Source organism: Cinclus cinclus, chromosome 7 (assembly GCF_963662255.1).
Source record: "Cinclus cinclus chromosome 7, bCinCin1.1, whole genome shotgun sequence".
Taxonomy (NCBI): Eukaryota; Metazoa; Chordata; class Aves; order Passeriformes; family Cinclidae; genus Cinclus; species Cinclus cinclus.
Window position 1 is genome coordinate 15565318 of NC_085052.1, and position 19662 is coordinate 15584979.

At 38.6% G+C, this 19662-nt stretch overlaps 1 protein-coding gene across 1 annotated transcript; it reads left to right on the top strand.

The window, feature by feature from the left end:
• Positions 1-598: 598 nt before the first annotated feature.
• Positions 599-19188, top strand: KIF11 (kinesin family member 11). The gene is made up of 22 exons (XM_062496148.1): positions 599-678; positions 3613-3745; positions 3855-3952; positions 4034-4112; positions 4471-4656; positions 4736-4860; positions 7376-7466; positions 7725-7967; positions 8082-8177; positions 8826-8914; positions 9424-9511; positions 10030-10218; positions 11376-11583; positions 11838-12010; positions 12293-12415; positions 13394-13552; positions 13963-14102; positions 14756-15035; positions 16174-16396; positions 16623-16765; positions 17086-17202; positions 17875-19188. Exons 1-22 carry the CDS (start codon positions 599-601, stop codon positions 17995-17997), a joined length of 3186 nt encoding a protein of 1061 aa, XP_062352132.1. The 3' UTR covers positions 17998-19188.
• The last annotated feature ends 474 nt before the right edge of the window (positions 19189-19662 follow it).

The following is a 19662-nucleotide window of genomic DNA, read 5'->3' on the forward strand; positions in this document are numbered from 1 at the left end:
GGCGAGCGCCGTGCCCCACTGTGCAAACAGAAACCTGAGCGTTGTTTTAAACGGGCCGAGTAACGTTTCAACTCCCCGAGGCACCGGCGAGGTGTGCGTATTTGTCGTAATGTGCAAAGAAATCGTGGGCCAGCTGGAGAGCTAGGGGGAACAGAAGAACGGATGGCCAGAGGGAGAAAGGGTTATATGGATGATGTGACTGTTGAGAACCGATGGCAGGCAAGGAGCCCGGCTGCCCTCAGACCCTCGGGTGTCAGCGGCAGCCGCAGAGGAGGCCAGGCACTGTGCTGCTGGTCCCTCTCGCGGTACTGGCAGGTACGGGTGGACATCAGGGCTCAGCGGGATCGGCAGCACAGAGACCCGAGGACGCGGCCGCTCTCCCCCAGGTACCTCACGGGGCCGAGGGCGGAGCGGAACAGCGCTGCCGCTCAGGCGCGCGCCACGTCCAGGATTTGAAATCCGTCCCGTGGTGCCCCGGGGCCGCCTCTGATTGGCCGGGCCGGGCGGTGCGCGGTTCAAAGCGGCGCTGGCGGGGGCGCGCGGGGTTGACCCGAGTTCCGTCCCCGCGGCAGAGCTTCGGTCCTGGCCCCGTCCTGCTATGGCTGCCTTCGGCTCCCTGGGCGGCGGCTCCAAGAAGGAGGAGAAGGGCAAGAACATCCAAGTGGTGGTGCGGTGCAGGTACGCGCGGGGGCCTTTCTCTGGGCGAGCGTCGGGAGCCGGTCCGCGGGCGAGCCCCGGGGAGGTCCCGCGTTGGTGCCTGCGGGACTCGGGCCCGGACGTTCTCTGCACGGTCCCCGGACAGCCCGCTGGGCCGAGGCCGCCGCCGCGTGACAGACGCCGTGCAGCCGTGGCTCTGCCGGGCCGCTGTGCCCGGCTGGGGATACCTGCTCTGGGGGATCGCTGCGAGGGAGCCGCCCGTACCCCTGAGCGGCCTCGGGCGCTGCCTGTCCCGAGCGCCGCTCTGCGGTTGAGGCCGCCCCGTGTGCTCCGCGGGGAAGCGGCGCTTCTGCAGAAGTAAGGCGGTTACGAGCGCTTTCTTAGAGCTTAAAGAGGTAAAGAGCTGCAGTTTCCGAACTTGATTCAGCCCACACCCAGTATGAAGCTGCGTAGGAAGCTCTAGAAGAACTACGTAGAATTAGTATGATATTCGAGAAACACAAAAACCCAGGCTGAATTTTGCCATTCTGTGAGCTCCTCCTGTGGGAAGTCCCTGAGCTTTAACAGCTAAAGTTGTTGCTATGGCCGCTGTGATATGTGTCACGTAACTTCATTGATGCAGACTTTCCAGGGGATAAGCAATGGCATGGGGTCTACTCCTGAAGTAAAAATAACCAAATGTCTTGGTTGATGAGATGAGTTTACCTTCTGGTATGAAGTGATAAATTTCATGTGCCATAAAATTAGGTTCACTTTGTAATTCTGAGGTAGCTTTAAAGAGTTGCTTACTGATGCTAGATATTAAATAATAAAGCATTGTATGCTGCAACTGTAATACTGGTAATGCATTATGTATAGTGTTTGAAACACCTTTAGAAGTTGGGGGCTTTTGTTTGAGCCAGAGCTACAGATGTTATTTTCACTGTTATATTTTAATGCCTTTTGCAGTTGTATTCTTAAGCTTATAAATTCTGCTTTTACAGATGCGTTGTGAATATAGAAATTAAAATCAATTTAGCCTAATCTTTGCAATACAGCTATAAAGCTTCTGAAATAAACGTGGGATTGGTAAAAGTGTTGATGTGAATAAAGGCTATTGCAAAAGAATAAGCTTATTGAAGCAACTGGTTTGAAATATTGTCAAGAGCAGCTGTTTCTTTTCATCTCTCCTAGTTGTTCTGGAATACCTTTATCAAGTATTAGTATCTGTATTGACTACATATAATGCTCACTATGAAAGTAGCATTGGAACTGTCCACGGTGGAATGTTCTGCTTTTGTTCTAGCTCACAGACATATAATTGCTATAACAAGCATCAGTTTCTAACCTCTTAAAACTTTCTTGCCCACCCTTGCTCTTGCCTTATGTGGAGTTGTGGTTTTTTTAATAGCTTCAGTTTATTTGAGTAGCAAATGTTTCTTCCACCTTTTTTTTCTTCGCATCAAGTCAGATTCTCCTTATCTTACAGATATGAAGGTAGATGCAACTGTAAAACCTGATCAGTCTGAGCATTTAAAAAAATCTTTTCAAGCAGCACATTTACTGAGCATTGGTAAAACGTGAATTTGGAAATTCAAAATGCATACATTAGTATTGTTAATATGCATAATGTGCTTCATACCTAAGGGGATGAACCTGAGATCAAATGTTTCCATGGCACACCGGGCAGCTGTGTGTGTAGTGGTGATGATGATGATCTGTACTCCTGCTTCAGCCCAGCTAAGTTGTTCCCCTGATATTCCAGCTGTGGACTCTTGCACCTTCTGCCGTGGACTGGTTCAGTGTCATATGGTTACACAGCAGCATGTGTTCATTGTTCTGTTACTTTAAAAGTCATGACACTGAAGCTGTAACTTGGTCCTGTGAACAAGATTTTAGTGATCTTCTGTTGTCATCAGTCGATCTTGCACCCAAGTGTCCTATGGTCTGTTTAGAATCTGACACTTCAGCCTCAGTGATGTATTGAGGGAGAAATGTTAGCCACAGGGTTCATGGAACTTGAGGTGCCATGTACTTCTTGGTTTTCTTGTGCTTTTTTTTTTCTTTTTTTCTTTAACAGTATAATTTAAAGAGCATCTGAAGTGTCTCTAGTGTCAAGATATTTTAAAGAGTTTGTAGATTGTAGAAGCTGCATTTTCAAACTCAGGTCAGCATAGACATTCAGTGCATTAGCACTAGTAAATGAAGAATAAAATAGGATTTCATGCTTTTTTAGGGTATTTCCATGCATTTCAGGAGAAATAGTGGCAAATGTCCCTTTAAGGGAAATGATGTGCACCTAGTTTGAACTAACTTAGTGGTGAAACAAGATGCTCACCATAAAGTTTGAAAAATTTTTTGTCACTCTATTAAACTTTTTACTTTGACTGACTTTAAATTAATGTGGACTCCCCTCTCATCTGATGTTCTGTCTGTTGTATTAAATACTATTCAGATGCATCAGTGTTATAAAGGTTCTGGTATTGCTGCTCACTGTCCTGCAATTAGTATGGTCTGTTGGTATTTTTGGTGCTTTAGAATATTGTGTCATCAGCATTTGCTTCACTATTGCATTAACTTGCTTTTTTTTTTTTAAGGCTCTTATTTAGACAGTTGTTTGGTATGTTTAATCTTCTACCCCCTGCAATTGAACATGCTCTGATGCTTGTTAGCTATGTGTGCCCCTATATGATCTTGAAAGTGGTTATAGGCATGTTAAAAATGTGTGTAACAAACAAAAAGCTGTAGATGCCTGAGTTGTCTCGCAGCAGGTGAAAGGAGAAACAGGGTCTGTAAACTGCCAAATTGCAGCATTTTTTCTTAAACAATTATTAAACAGATAAAGTTAAAAACTTGGTTCTTTTTGCCCAATTTCACTATTTGAGATCCTTAAGCTAAGTGGTATTACTGTTTTATCTTTTTCTCTTCTTGATAGCAACGATTTCAATCCAATATTCCTGTCTCCTGTCCTTTCAGGCCTTTTAATGCCTCAGAACTTAAAGCAAACTCCTATGCTGTTATAGACTGTGATCAAGCAAGAAAAGAAGTCAGTGTCCGCACCGGGGGAGCGACAGATAAGTCATCAAGAAAGACTTACACATTTGATATGGTTGGTAACTGCTTGTCAAGTTGGGGACTTCTAGAAACAAGCTGGTACTTAGTGTGATGTTATACGTTATTGTATGGCTAAATGGGTTGTGTCATCTTTGTGTCAACAGGTTTTTGGGGCTCAGGCAAAACAGATTGATGTATACAGGAGTGTTGTGTGTCCTATTTTGGATGAAGTTATTATGGGCTACAATTGTACAGTGTTTGCGTAAGTAAGCCAATAATTAGTATTAGGAAATTTTATTTGTATTTTAGTTTCTTGTTTACATTTTTATTTTTATTCTCACAGTTATGGCCAAACTGGTACTGGTAAGACCTTCACAATGGAAGGGGAGCGGTCACCCAATGAAGAATATACTTGGGAAGAGGTATATTTTCTCTTCTGAGATTTCTCTTGTCTGTACTCTAGTTCAAAGTTGAAAACTGAAGAAGGCTAAAGACAACCAAAAGTTGATGCCTTCCAAATTCTGAAGCTGACTTTCCTTAAATGTTTGTACATTAACAAATAATCTCATTCATTTATATGAAAAGGACAACTTTACGTCTTTAATGTATTGCATTCAACTCTTGGTGACTTTTATATGGAAGGTCATCTTCATTCTTGTTTATATCCAGTCAGACTGTTTAGTTGAAACTCTACCCTCTAGCTCCAAATCTTTTAGTATATTTATAAATTAAATGTTGTTTTTTTTTGTTTTGTTTTGTTTTTTTTTTTTTAATTTATAGGATCCACTAGCAGGTATCATACCCCGTACATTGCATCAAATATTTGAAAAACTCACAGAGAATGGTACAGAATTTTCAGTGAAAGTCTCTCTTTTGGAAATCTATAATGAGGAGCTTTTTGATCTTCTGAATCCTACTCCTGATGTTGGAGAAAGACTGCAGATGTTTGATGATCCTCGAAACAAGGTTAGTGCTACAAAACGTTATCTTGAGGCTTTCAGGGTTGTTGAGAGACATCTAATAAGCATGTATTGCTTTCTGACAGAGGGGTGTAATTATTAAAGGCTTGGAAGAAGTAACTGTACACAACAAAAATCAAGTTTACCAAATCCTGGAAAGGGGTGCAGCCAAAAGAACAACTGCAGCTACTTACATGAATGCATATTCCAGGTACAAATCTTCCCAATTTCAGTAACCTTGTTTTGTTCTTTCTTAAACAGAATCTTACTGAAGAAGAAGTTAGTGCAAACATGATGTCATCTTGAGATTGTCTATCACAGTGCAGACTGTCAAATGTGGGTTAGAAAACCAGAGTTTACAATTTCTTCCTGATCACATGCTGTGGGATGATTACAATGGGCATAGGAAGGGGTATCATGCCAGCAGCCAAGCCTACCTGGCCACTCAGTGACTCCCCCACCTGCAGGATTTGGGGAGAGAATTGGAAGTATAAAATCTGGAAAACTAATGAGTGGAGATAAAGACAGTTTAATAGGGACAGCAAAAGCTGTGCACACATGCAAAGCAAGAAAATTCACCGCTTCCCATGGTTAATCCATCTTCATGAGAGCAGGGCGCCACCATGTGTAACGGTGACTTGGGAAGACAAATGCCATCACTTCAAATGTCCTCTCCCCTTCTCCCTCTTCCCCCCACTTTATATACTGAGCCTGATGCCATATGGTCTGGAATCTGCCTTTGGTATTTTGGGGTCACCTGTCCTGGCTGTGTCTCCTCCCAACTTCCTCTGCACTCTGAACCTCCTTGCCAGTGTCACAGCATGCAAAACCCTGACAACATCTGTGTCTTATCAACCCTGTGTGCAGCACAAATCCAAAACAGCACCATACCAGCCACGGTAAAGGATACTAACTCCACCCCGAAAAAAACCCAGTACAAAGTATCGTAACATCTGAATGCTTGTCAAATTAAAAAGGGGCAAGCTATTTCTCTCTGCTTTGTTTTTAACATAAGCTTCTTCTCTGGTTTAGGAGGAGTTTTGCCTGCTTTGTAATTAATATATCCTTTGTAAATATGCAATGTCTGTTTGGAACAGTAGCACTGGGATTCTACTTGAGATAAAAGCATCATAATGTTCTTAATTAGACATCTAGAGTGTTGAAGTTTAAGTATAACTCAAAATTAAAGTTAACTCTTTAAAAGCTTTCTATGCCTATGAAAACAAAGACCTAAATCTGACAGATACATAAGTGAAGTACATTGCATGTAATAGTAGGAGATAAATACTCCTTGTAGTAGATACTGTACACTTTCAAAAAGAAGATTCCTTTCAATTTTGAAAGATGTTTAGTTGATATACCTGTATCAGAGGGGTAGGTTGTCTTTATTCTGGCTGTTCTAGGTGGCTGGGTGTTTTGGCCAGTCCCATTTACTAAATGAACTTAGTGTAAGAGTCTTGAGTATCCTTTCCTCTCTGTACCAGCAGTAGAAAATGATACATTAGGATTTGTTACTGAAGTTTGGAATTTCACAGTACTGCTGAGATCTGCTTTTTACAGATCAACATAAGACCCTCACTTCAAAAACTGGCTTCTGTAAAATTTGCAAACTATGTTGTGGAAGTTTGGGATAAGATTGCATGACACTAAGGGCTGCTTCATATGGTTGCAGGTTGTAGGATGTAATAGAGGTGCCTGGGTCAGAAGTCACATTCTTTTTATTACTGCCTTCATAGTCTTGAGCTGCAGATGTGAACAAGTTCTGATCCAGTGTTGCAATAGTAAGGAGTGTACCTTGCCTGTCTTATATTTTAATTTAAAGATATACTGTGTATGTCTGTTGACTGGTGGAAGGAAGTGGGTATTTTCTACCACTGACTGGAACACAGAACTCCATTTGTCTGAGATTCCTGGGAATTTTGAGCATTTATTGTTCCTGAGGTGTTTTATGGTCAAACTAGTGTAATTTGCCATCTATGGCTTTCTATATATGTCATCTTCTTGTAGTTCAAACTTATTAAAGGAAAAAAACTCAACCTAATGTCATCTTTACTGTTAGAGTGGTGAAGCACTGGAACATGTTGCCCAGAGAAATTGAGTGCTCCATCTTTAGATGTGTCCAAGGCCATGTCAGATGGGACTTTGAGCAGCCTGGTCAAGTGGAAGGTGCCCTTGCCCATGTTGGGGGGGGGGGGGGGTGGAGCCAAATGAAATCATTGCATTATTCAGTAGTCTTAAACTGCATTACTGTTTTTTCTTGAAAAATTAATTGCGCTTCTAAATTTTTAATGTTAGATTGAGCTAGTTGCTGAATTTTCTTAGCCTGCATAAAGAAAATTTTGTTCCTTAATCTTATGTTTTACGAAACTTCCTAGCGTAAGGACTGAAAAAAATCTGCAAGTCAGTTTTCATGAGATGCTTGTGAATTGAGAATATACATATGTAAGCAAAAACAGGGCATTTCTCTTGCTTTTCCTTGAAATAAGATAAAATTTATAGATTTGAATGAGTCAAATGTCAACCAGTTGCTTCATCACTGGTTTTAAACCATATTCATATGTACACACACAAAATTTTACTTAGCAGAATAACTTTGTGTATTGAAAATGTAATCTGTAGCTCATGGGCTAAATATATTCTCTATAAAGAGCACAGAACTTGCAGCAGTCATATAACAACTAGATATTTAATTTTAACGGAACATCTGAAACTGGTTTCTTTTCCAGCCGTTCCCACTCTGTGTTTTCAATTACCATCCATATGAAAGAAACAACTATAGATGGAGAAGAACTTGTTAAAATTGGAAAGCTAAACTTGGTAAGTATTTGATCTAAGTGTCATTGATAGACTTTTTAGCCACAAACTTAGAGTTTATTAGAGTTTTTTCCTGATAAGGGGAAAAATGAATGTTTTCATAAAGTGACATGAAGTATGTTTGTCACTCTGAAAAACATCAATCCCATTTGTCCCCCCAGTGTCTCCTGAAAAACTGGTAAGCTCTTTTTTGTGTTCTGCAAGACTTTGGGGCAAGCATTCTTCAGGGTGATTGAGACAGAAGCATAACTTGCCTTTCAGGTTGATCTTGCAGGAAGTGAAAACATTGGTCGATCTGGGGCCGTTGACAAAAGAGCTCGTGAAGCTGGAAATATCAACCAGTCTCTGCTGACACTAGGAAGAGTTATTACTGCTCTAGTGGAAAGAGCCCCTCATATTCCATACAGGGAATCTAAACTCACAAGAATCCTTCAAGACTCTCTTGGAGGACGGACAAAAACATCAATAATTGCCACAATTTCGCCTGCATCTGTAAATCTTGAGGTAAATTTAAAGTCTGAAAACATATTCCTAAAATAAGTAATATTATTTTGCTAATGATATGAAAATATGAGTTAGTGCCTCAGCTTGACGTAGTGTTAAATCTGTTTTTTACAGGAAACACTGAGTACACTGGAATATGCCCATAGGGCAAAGAATATCATGAACAAGCCTGAAGTTAATCAGAAGCTAACAAAAAAAGCTCTTATTAAGGTAACAGCATGTCTTAAAAAATCAAGTTACAGGTTAGACATGGCTTTTTGTTAATGTAGTCTTTGCTGTGCATGAGTTATGAGTATGGGAGAAGCTGTAACTAGTAGCAGTGCTTTTCTGAAATGATTTTAATTACTGATCTGATGCCTTTAAACTAGAGCTTCAGTGATATAGCAGTGGTCTCTACAGATATTGGAATTATTGATTAAGACTAAAGTTGAACAGAAGGGTATTGCTACTAGCTGTGACTGTGGGTATTATGTGTTTGCAGTTTTGCACTTTTCCCTAGCAAGTGCCTGAATTAAAGGGAGCTTGTCAGTAAGTACAAGGGAGCTTGTCAGTAAGTACAAGTGAAGAGGCAGTGTAAAGTAGTTCTGCCCCTAAGGAAGCTGTGATTCCCATTGGAAGCTGCTAAATGCACCCAAGTATGACCTTCAAACGGAAGGTTTCAATGCTCTACATATAGCCAGTAAATATCCAATTTTATGAATTTAAATGGTACTATACTGAACTTAGAACAGAGGTGAAGTGCTTTGCTCTTGTGCTTATGCAAAACTTCTGTAGAGCACTACCCTGGGGAAAGTATCTGTTAAGCTGAGTGCCAAAACTGAAATTTTCTGATTTACGTGTGATTGTTTCTTTATGCAGGAATACACTGAAGAGATTGAGCGTCTAAAGCGAGACCTTGCTGCTACTCGAGAGAAAAATGGAGTCTATATTTCTGTTGAAAACTATGAGTATGTCTGCAAAATTTCTATAAAATTACTAGCAACTACTCTCACATACTGGTACCTATCTTGATACAGAAATACTTGCAGATCGATTTTTAGTCCAGGAAGTTGGCGATAGTTAGGAAAACTTAACTGTCTGGTCAACTTGTTCTTTTAAAATTAATTATTTGACAGATAAAATCTAATTGGCTTGCACTGAGGAATTTATGTATTTGTGGAACTTACCATAAGCATTACCCAGCATGCGGATTTGCATATGTAACTTTTTTTTTTTCTCCCCAGTGCAAGCTAATACAGGAAAGTAAACTTGATATACTTCACTTTTAATAGGGTTGGTTTGCATAGAAAGCTTATAATGGAAAATTCTTTTAAATATTTTCTGCCTTAAGTGAAAATTACCTGCTATTCATATAGAATTTAGCAATACTTATTTGCCAAAATTACTGAAAATGCAGTATAAAATCTTGAAACTGCCTTTTACTTGACTAATTTGTTTATTTTAATCCTTTTTTGAGAGCCCTTAATGGAAAGCTGACGGTTCAGGAAGAACAAATTACAGAGTATATTGACAAAATCAGTGTCATGGAGGAAGAAGTGAAAAGGGTAAATAATGTTTTTAAATTGTGGTTTAAATCTGCCAAAAAGTGCAATAAGTTAATTCCTTCTTTCAAAAGGAAGAAATAAATTTGAGGAAAGAACACTCAGAAGATGTTTTTGTTGTTGGTGGTCTTAAAATTCCCCAGTTAGTCAAGAATAGAAACTTCCTGGTGCTTGAAGTTAGAATTTGAAATAATGTGTATGAAACTGCCGGTTGCAATACTTGTTTTGAAAACTATTTTCATGTCTACCACTATTTGCTTTGCTGAATTATCAGCAAAAAAATCTGCTTGTAAAATGGTATCTCACTTGACAGGTATCTGCTTAGGAGCAAAGAATGATTTTCAGTGATTACAAAGACTATACAAACCTGTCGTTGAGGTTTAAGACCTGCATCCTACAGCTGAAATTACATTGCTAGATGACAATTTGCCTTCTATTATTGTCACATAATTTGACAGATGTGAAATTGTCCAATTTATAAAAAGTAGTGTTGCCTTTTTGATAATTGCCTTCCTATTTAGGTCACTGAACTATTCAGAGTCAGCAAAAATGAACTTGAACAGTGTAAAACAGATTTGCAAATCAAGGAGAAAGAACTGGAAGAAACACAGAAAGATCTTCAAGAAACCAAGGTTCAACTGGCTGAAGAAGAATATGTGGTTTCAGTTTTGGAAAGTACTGAACAAAAACTTCATGGCACAGCTAGCAAGGTTGTCGCAGTTCTTGTATCGACTGTAAAACAGTTTCCTGTGTTTGGGTGTTTCATGGGCTATTCAAGGAAACCAATTCCTGCTAGAGGATGATGTGAGAGAGACAAGACCTGAATTTAAAATGGAAAACTAGGATTAGATTGCAGGATTTTCTGTGTTAGTATTGACAGTTGACTGCTAAAGCGCTCTGGTTGGTCTGGAATTAACTTTCCCTCTGGCCAGTTTGTCATGGGAGTTCCAGTGCTTTGCAGTATCTATTATCATGAGGATTTTTTTGCTGAATAAGTATTTTTCTTTCGAAATCTTATGACTGGTCCTGCAAAACAGTAAATTATACATACCTGAAGGATCTGATGTAGTGGAATGTGTCCCTACCCATGGTAGGAGGCTTGGAATTAAATGGTCTTTACTGTCCCTTCCAACCCAAACCATTCTATGAAACAGGGTAGAAAAATAGCAAAGAGCTTTGAATAATGTTGCCCTGTCACCTCTGTTTTTGGGTATGGCTTTGTGTTTGTAAATTAGTCATAATTATCAAAACAGACTTGAGGTAGGTGGAGTTTCCTGCTATTTGAACTGCAAAGTGATGAAACTTGTATCTTTAGGCACTATGACACTTTGTTTCTGTTTGGATTCCTGTAAGATTAGGAGGGAATACCTGGATTTACATGTGGGTTGTGGAGTGTTGGAGACAAATAGGCACAGAAATTACTTCTGCTCACTACAAACCAGGACTCCACTACATATATGAATTCTAAGTTATTTATCACAAGACTAGTACTAGAAACCTCTTGCATTAAAGAATATATTTACTGTCAGATTGTTCAGAAAAAGATTGAAGTGCTTGGGTATTTCTCAGTTACTATTCCGGGATAAATGCTACCTTTATTCCTTAAATACTGAGGAAGTAATTTATTTATGCTTCGATTTTAAAGCCAGAACAAATGGTCTCCAGTTAGGTAACATTTCCCTATGTTCTAAAAGCATAAATGACATAACACCAGGGTCCAGAAGAGTTGTAACTTGATGATGTAAAGGGAAATACCTGTCTTCCTAGAGAGAACTGCTTTAACTCAAAACTGTTGTTACTTTTCCTTATATAATATGTGCTTGACTCCTTGTTTAAAGACTTACTGAAATACCTCTAAAAATTTCAGTTGCTAAGTACAGTTGAAGAAACTACAAGAGATGTGTCTGGGCTCCATGCAAAACTGGACCGTAAGAAAGCTGTTGATCAGCACAATGCTGTTGTCCAAAATACGTTTGCAGGACAAATGAATGCTTTGTTCAGCAAAATACAAGATTCAATTACTGAAAACAGTTTGAAGCAGCAACAGATGTTGACATCTTACACAAATTTTATAGGTAAGTGTAATACCTGTATTAGTAGTTCATCCCATATTAATCTCAAAACCCACTTCCTAAAATCTATCTGTTTTTTAGGAAAGTGGCCTTATTTATGTAATGTAATGATTAAAGTTGCACTGGTAATAATGTGCCTGGGATGATCCACAGCCTTCCTGTAAGGGGCAATAAGATGATGAGTAATAAAAAGTGTTCTTATCTTAACAGGGGAACTAAAAAAAAAAAAAAATTGTAATTCTGGGTTTATTTTGTAGGTGAACTCCTGTCTACCAGTTCTTCTTCAGCAGATACTCTTGCATCAGTTGTATCAGCATCTTTTGCCTCTCTTAAAGAATTGGTGTCTACTGAAGTTTCTCACATGTCTGAAAAAGTAACACAGCATGAGAATCTATCACTTGATTGTAAAGCAGAGCTGCTGAGATTAATTGTGAGTACATTTGCGTACTCCTACTTAAATATTTGAAACTGGTTTTGATCAAAAGGGGTTCTGTACATGTATAGAGTTTTTTCTGATGCTCTTTACCTGTATCTGCTTCACCACCTGATGATTGTCCCTCCTCACTTCCCCTCCCATGTCACCCCCACAAGCTGTAATGTACTCTATAGCATATACTGTCATAATAAAGCACAAGAATATGTGCATAGTAGCTTCTTATGAATGTAGATGAAAGAACAGCCATGTTCTGGTTTAATTTTTCTCTCTTCCTAGGAGGAGCATCAAACTGGATTAGGAAGAGCAGTAAATAGCTTGACACCAATGGTAGAATTTGTCTTGAGGTTAAACTGTCAGTTCCAGAGTAACATGAAGAAATACTCTGCTGTGACTGACCAGGTAATGCACGTAACCTGCCTTTTTACCTTGTGCTCTTCTATTTTATTCAATTTAACAACATGCTCTTTGTTTTTCTGCAGTATGTCAGTGTTTCCACTTCTTGTCTGGCCTTTTCCCCTTTATCTTTTCCCATGAGTTCTATCTTTTCACTTTCTTTCAGACATTTTTCCTCTCCTGAGCATGGTTAGATTTGCTTGTTCTCTATATTGGCATAACTGCTTGCCTAAATGCCACAGTAGAATGGTAAAACATAGATGTTTAAATCTTTATGTAACAAATATTTGTTGATACACTTAATATACTCTCTACCTGTATTTTAGAAATCTGAAGAAAAAAGTCAACTTAAGCGAGTCTTAGCACTCCAAATTTTTTCTGCTTTTGTACAAAACCTTTTCTGTAGTCCCTTTGATAGGGAATGTGATGCTTTATCTTGTGAACAACCATAAGTGCAAACAATACTGGACTTATTGAAGCCCTTTGCTTCAAATTACAGTTCAAGTTTATCTTGTGATACCTGTGTAGAACTGCAGCCTCTTTCATTTTTCCCCTGCCTTTTCTCAAAAATAAGTCTGTTTCTGGTGACCTATTTCTTCTACTGAAGCCTTTTCCCCTCCTGTCAGTTGCAGCTCATGAGTGATCAACTCCCCTTGTCTGGAAGGTTTTTATTTGTTTTTCAGACTTAGACAGCAGTTAGTCCATGGCTTACCAGCTCTTGCTATTCCTTTGTCTACTTTTCTGTTTTGTTTACCTTGCATGTCAAATTTTGTGTTTGGAATAGCCCCCACATGAAGTTCCAGTCTCAAACTTTAGCTTGTTCCAAGTGTGACTCTCTGCCTTCAATGCACAATCCTTTATTAATGCCTTTTGACAATTTCTTTGGAGTAGAGTTTGCTTCTATGCCAGTTATGTTAGGGAAAATATCAGTTTCTTAAATAAAGGTATAAAAATCTAACTGTAAGTAAAACTCTTTGTTTTAAGATGGAGTGCCATAAAAAGGAAATGGATGCCTTCTTTGGAGATCTTTTTCTCACTCTGAAAAAAATACAGGAAGAAACAGCTGGTGGCTTTGCTCAGCTCCAGCATAATTGTGACAGTTTAAAAGAAGAAGTGGAAATGACGAGGTTGGCACATAGAAAGGTATCCTTAGAGTAAGAAGACATCCCAACACAGAGTATGATTGCTTGCTTTGATTTAAAACTCTTATGTGTAAACTCTTTAAACCATTATACTTGCTTCAGAAAAAATGTTAGGAGGACAGTAACTTGATTTTAATTCTATTCAGCTTTTGTTAGGCTGCTTTAAGTAGTTTATGTAGGAATGTAGCAAAAACCCCCTTCCCCTTGCTGTAAATATATCCAATATATGTGCATTTGCATATGTCTCCAAAAGCCAAGTGTGTGTATCTTCACTACACAAAAATTGTAACTTCTGCTTTAGACTTGCAAAACTCCACGTCTTCTGCATTTTTAATTCAGGCATTCAAGTACCCTTTAAGACTATTTAAAAGTGCAGACTAACACTGAAACTTGTGGTAATTTTCTTGATAGAGTGCAGCTGAATTGATGTCTTCACTGCAAAGCCAGCTTGACCTGTTTGCTCAGCAGACTCAGAAGAATTTAACTGATGTGCTCACAAAAAATGGAAGCCTGAAGACCACCATTACTGCTATGCAAGAAAATGTTCACCTGTAAGGAGCAGGTTCTTTTTGCTGTACACTTATGCAGATAAAGTATGTACGAAGAGAACTTCAGAATTGGATGCTCTTCATATTTATGTGCTTATAAAGCCTGCTGGGCACGGCTTGTATGTTAGAGCTGGGTTCTGCCACAGAGTATAGATCATAGTTAGCCTTTCCCCAGAGTAAATAGTAGTTTACTACTGGGGAACAAAACGCTTGCCCTTGAACTTGTTTCTCCTGAGCATGTTGTGATAAGAAAGTATCATTTTGGGAGCAATATGCTGAGGAGTGTCCCTCAGTGTCTGAACTTTAGAACTCCATATTATGAAGGTTTGACTTGAAGCATAACAAGGTATCTGTTGCAATGTTTCAGTCAATTGCAGACTGACTAAGTAAGCTCTTGCTAGAGTTGTTTTTAGTTTCTGGTTAGGGTCTTTTGATTCTGTTTTGGGGTTTTTTGGTTGGTGGGGGTTTATTCTGGTTTCTTTAGCAAGCCTACTGCCGCTAGTGCTGCAAATTTACTAAGTAGAACAACAGTATTATAATTAACTGGTTTGATAGAGCTGTGCTATTTCACTGGCTCTGGTCTCATATTTGTAAAAGTATACTGTGTTAATCTACCTTTCAAAAATCTCTGAACTCCTACAAATATGTTGTTGCAGGAAAACTACAGACCTAGTCAGCAGTACAAATTCCAATCACAGCAAATTTACTGCAACTCTGGATAATTTCTCTCAAGAGCTCAGGAGCATAAATACTGAGAACAAGACAATGCTGGAAGAATCCAGTGACCACTGTCAACACCTTCTCAGCAATCTCAGAAATGTGTCTCAGGATACCAATACATGGGGTGAATTTATGACTGCTCAGATGGTCAACTTTACTAATGAGCAGCTATTGTCATTCAAGGATGAGAAACAGCAATTTCAGTATTTACAAAAGGTACCTATAGTCATTTGTAGTCTAATGCAACATCCTGAGACAAACTTGACTGCAGAATTTGTAGAGGGCAGAAAAACGTTTTTTTATTGTCAAAACAAAACTATGGGGTTTTTTTGATAGCAGAGTCATGTTACTGCACTTAAGAAGATGTAATTGGAGGAAATCAAAAGCCTAAATTAAGAGGAAGACTTTGACCTTCAAGTGCTCATAACCCCGAAAAATGGGGTAGTGACTAATGCCATACAGTTAACTTGTAATCTGACTGTTTTACATTATCTTGGTAGAGTTTATCTCTAATTCTAAAGCTTTATCTGCAGTGCTATCCTTGGAAGATGCAGTGATCAAATGCAGGCTATTTTCTGGAGGATGCAAATTACTTTATTGGTCAGATTGAATCACTATGGGAGAAAACATTTAAGTATATACAAGTTCTGGCCTCTCATGAGAGTTTCATGCTTTTGTTTTGGGTTTTTTTTTTTTGTTGTTTTTGTTTTTTTAAATTTCCTTCACAAATTTCAAATTCCACCCTTGTTTTATTTTTGTAATAGGCAATAAAATAGGCAAATCCAATATTTTGTGAACTTTCAGAAGGAAAAACTCAACTAGAAACTTCCTTCACACAGAATATTCCGAGTTGGAAGGGATCTCCAAGATTCAAGTCCAACTCTGAACTAAAAACATTTGTGGTCTCAAGACATTTCTCTATCTGTTGTGCCTGCTGAGCACTTGAGGAGTTTCATTTCAATGGGAATGACTGAAAACACATTTTCCTTTTCCCCTACAAATGCATATAGGTTCTAGTGCTTGTAGGGTGTTCATGTTTAGTTAAATATCCTAATTCTGTGCAGGGTTTGTGCATAGAAGCATGAAGAGTCTGACTTGAGCCATATGGCATCTTTATTCCTGTGACTAGCTTTCTAAAATGATCATACTTTCTAAGAAACTGACTCTCTTCTGAGGATAGCTCTCAAAATGACAGTGTAAAACTAGCACTGAAACTTCTCAATTTGAGTTCTCAGTTGTTTCGTTTCAGGTCATGTCACTAATCCTGCACCACATCTTAGTAGAGAGGACATAGTCTTACCTTTCCTGTTAACTTGGTGTTTTTAGTTGGGTTGTTGTTTTGTTTTGTTTTCAGAAAAATGAAGAAAGCTGTGATAAAGCAATAGCTGAAATTGCTGACCACATTGGCAAACAAAAGGCTGCTGAGGGGAAGGTGCTAAATGGCCTTCTGGATCAGATAAAGGTGGATCAGGAGATACTTGTGGAGCAGAAGCAGGCATTTAAGGAGGAAGTACAGCATGGACTATCTCAGGTTAATGGTTTCCTGCGAGAGGATCTCAAAGTGGATGTTCCAACAGGTATTTAAGTAGGCTGGGGACAGGATGGTCTTACAGAAAACCATTTGAGTTCCAAAATTCATAAGTGAAGGTTAATGGGGACATAATATAACTGGCAGCCTTATAGTTTTATAAGATGCATGCAAAGAATGGTGACTAAACAAAGCTCCATTTCTGTAATGAGCTGATGTAAAACTTGGAATCTGAAATTAAAGCAAACACTGAAAAGTGTATAATCTTCATTAAGGGACAACTCCACAGAGAAAAGACTACTTCTATCCAGTCACACTTGTGAGAACAGAGCCCCGGGAACGACTTCTGGAGCAATTAAGGCAAAAGCAACCAATTTTTGATGCTGTGGTAAAGGAGGTGGAGGATAATGAAGGTCAGGTATGTATATAAATGACATTTGAGGCTCTTGGATGAAGATTTCACATGTTTGAGGTTTTTCCATGCCCTTGTGGAGAGTTGACTGGTACCCCAGGGCTGTTGTAGCCTCTGTGTTTTACAGTGTACTTGGACTCAAGTGTGCTGAGCTTTTGACAAAAGCAATCTCTTGATAAATAAGCAATGATATTAATAATTTAGATTTCATTGCTATTTTTCAAAAATGGAAGTTCCATGTCTTTTATAGATATTGATCATGCTTAATACATTAATTGAGGAAATTCAGACATTAAATACATATTTCTGAAAATCTTCTGTTTTAGGACCTGTTAGAAGAGGAAGGAGAGTTGCAAGAAACCAGTGGAAATCTTGCTTGTGACAATTACTTAATGGATACAAATGTATATTGCCACACAAATGGTGGCATTCCTTTTTTCCAGGTAACTTCCACAGATAAGCAAAACAGCTGTGTATTTGAGAGAAGAAATATTATTGTTCCATAACAGTGCTGTAGTTTCTAGTTCTTATATTTTAGGGTATTCTCATAACTTGTTCAAATCCTGTAGATTTGTTAACCTTATGCTAAAGTAACAGCAGGTTCTGATAGCAGTTAATAGTGGATGAAATAATGCAGATTTCTGATAAGCTGGGCAGTCAGTTGAAAACTCCTCAGGAAATAATCCTGAATAAAGAAAATTGACATAATCTTCTAGACATGTGTTAATGGAAGAGTTGAAAGTACATGCAGTGTTTTCTTAGAGGCCTGACAGAAATATTGGCGTTCTTGAGTCTGCATGGGGTTAGGGTTTTTTTACTTACTTGCTTCTGATCCTTTTACTCTACCAATATATCTGTAAACTTCTTGGTATATAAGTCTAGGGGTTTTCTTGCTGGGGAGAGCATATTTTCTTCTTGTGGACCCTTTAAAAATAGCTGCTGAGCTTCTGTATGTCTACAGTCAATCTCTTTAGTAAATGCAATAGACTAGGAACCTTTTTCAGGAGTTACCAACTTTTTTTTTCTCAGAACACTATGTACTGCATTGCACATGAGCAAGAAGTCTTTAATTTCTTTGTATTCTCTTAACATTGGGTATTTTCTTTAAATCCCAGCACAAAAGAAGCCTCAAGAAGGGTAAAGAGAACAAATCTGCAGCTCCAGTGGAGAACAAAATGGAGGATATGACAGAAGAGCTTATTCAGAAATCTAAGCATCCTTTAAGATTGCTGAACTAAGATATAGCCTCTGCAGATCCCTGTTTTTAAATATTTCTATCTTACTGTCTTACTGAGCCATAACTCTTTTTTTTGTTATTCTCAGTGTCTCTATATAGTGATGCAAAATTGAATCAAAAGATTTCCCTGCTTAATCTCATGCCTTGGTCTTATTTTTATATGTTGCAGCTTGCAAAGTTTTAAGAAAAAACCCTGCAGATTATGGTGCTGTTATGTTAAATGTATATGTATGTTGTCAAGTAAGAAATTCTGTCTCTCAGTGGATCTAAAATACCAGAAAGGTGTGTGGAAATATGCTTTGTCAGCGTTATGAGTTACCATTTTACGTATTAATTAGCTGTAAATAGTGTTCTGGTTTTATACGTGCTTTTTATTCCAGTTCTTCTCTTTTTTTTTTTTTTCTGTGATACTTCAAATAAATTAATACATGGAAAACAAATGTACAAGCACCTCACCTAGAGTAAATCAAACTTACCTAACATTCTTATGCTGCCAGGTTTAATTTAGCTAAAACATTATCAGCTATGTCATAAGTCTTGTTGTCAGAAGAGGATAGTTCTCTCCCTTGTTTCACAAAAGACAGTAGCTTTATTTCAATGCCTCTTCATTCTGTGAAATCTTACTGCTGGGTCTAGGGCTTTGTTTGTTTGAATCTCACTGTTCTTCCTCTTAACTTGCAGATATGAGGTGTTGGTTGGGACACAATGTCTGTCACGTTCTGTATCATAAACTGGCAGCATTTCTTTAAGATCTAAGGTTCTTAACATTAAAACATGAAAACTTTGTTACAAATGCAGCTTCTGTGTTGTATAATAACAGTGAATTTCCAGTAATCTCCAGAAGTATTTGACCAGCTGTTCTTTGCATGCTTTTCCCCTGGCAATTTGAAGAAAACTTCAAGCTGCAACATGCCAAAGAAGTAGATTAATAGGATTATGATGGGAGTAGGAAGAGACACTGCAAGGCAACCTTAATTATATTAAAGCACTATTCTTAGATAATTGTCCAAACATGATTTGGAAGATTGTTCACTTTTCCATGTTGAGCTTGCAGGCTTAACATTGATGTTTCTTCAACCAGGTGATCCATGTATTTATTTGTCTTTAACCAAATATGTCAATTAGTTACATCCTGGACACCATTCAGACAGCACTTGGCTGTCCTGTGAGAGCCAGAAGGACATGGTTTGAAGTGACCCTTGCAGTGATTCTCTGAACTGTGGCAGGAGAAAGGTGTTCAGACAACTGATTAATGACCTGTCTTGCCTTCTATTATGTATCCTCTTTTACAGCTGTGGGCAAAGCTAATTGCTTTCTGACCATCCAATAGCAGGAGGAAAAGCTTTAATTCCCTCTCAAATTACTAAGAAGCCCAAATACACTTTTTCCTTAGTTTTTTTGGGTTAAGTATCATCTTGGTACCTACCTTATATACTGAGTCTCTCTTCTGCTGTAAGGGACTTGAAAGAATCTTGCAAGATGCAAGATTCTTTTCAGTGTGTTTGGAGTATTGTCAAATTCTGGCACCTAGAACTTAGTGGGCTTAATTCTCCAAATTCTAGGATCCATTTTCTTGCATCACGTGCCTATTAACACTGACTTGTTATTTAGCGTAATCTTCCGCAATGGTTTAAGAAATCCTTTATTAACTAAAAATCAACCCCAA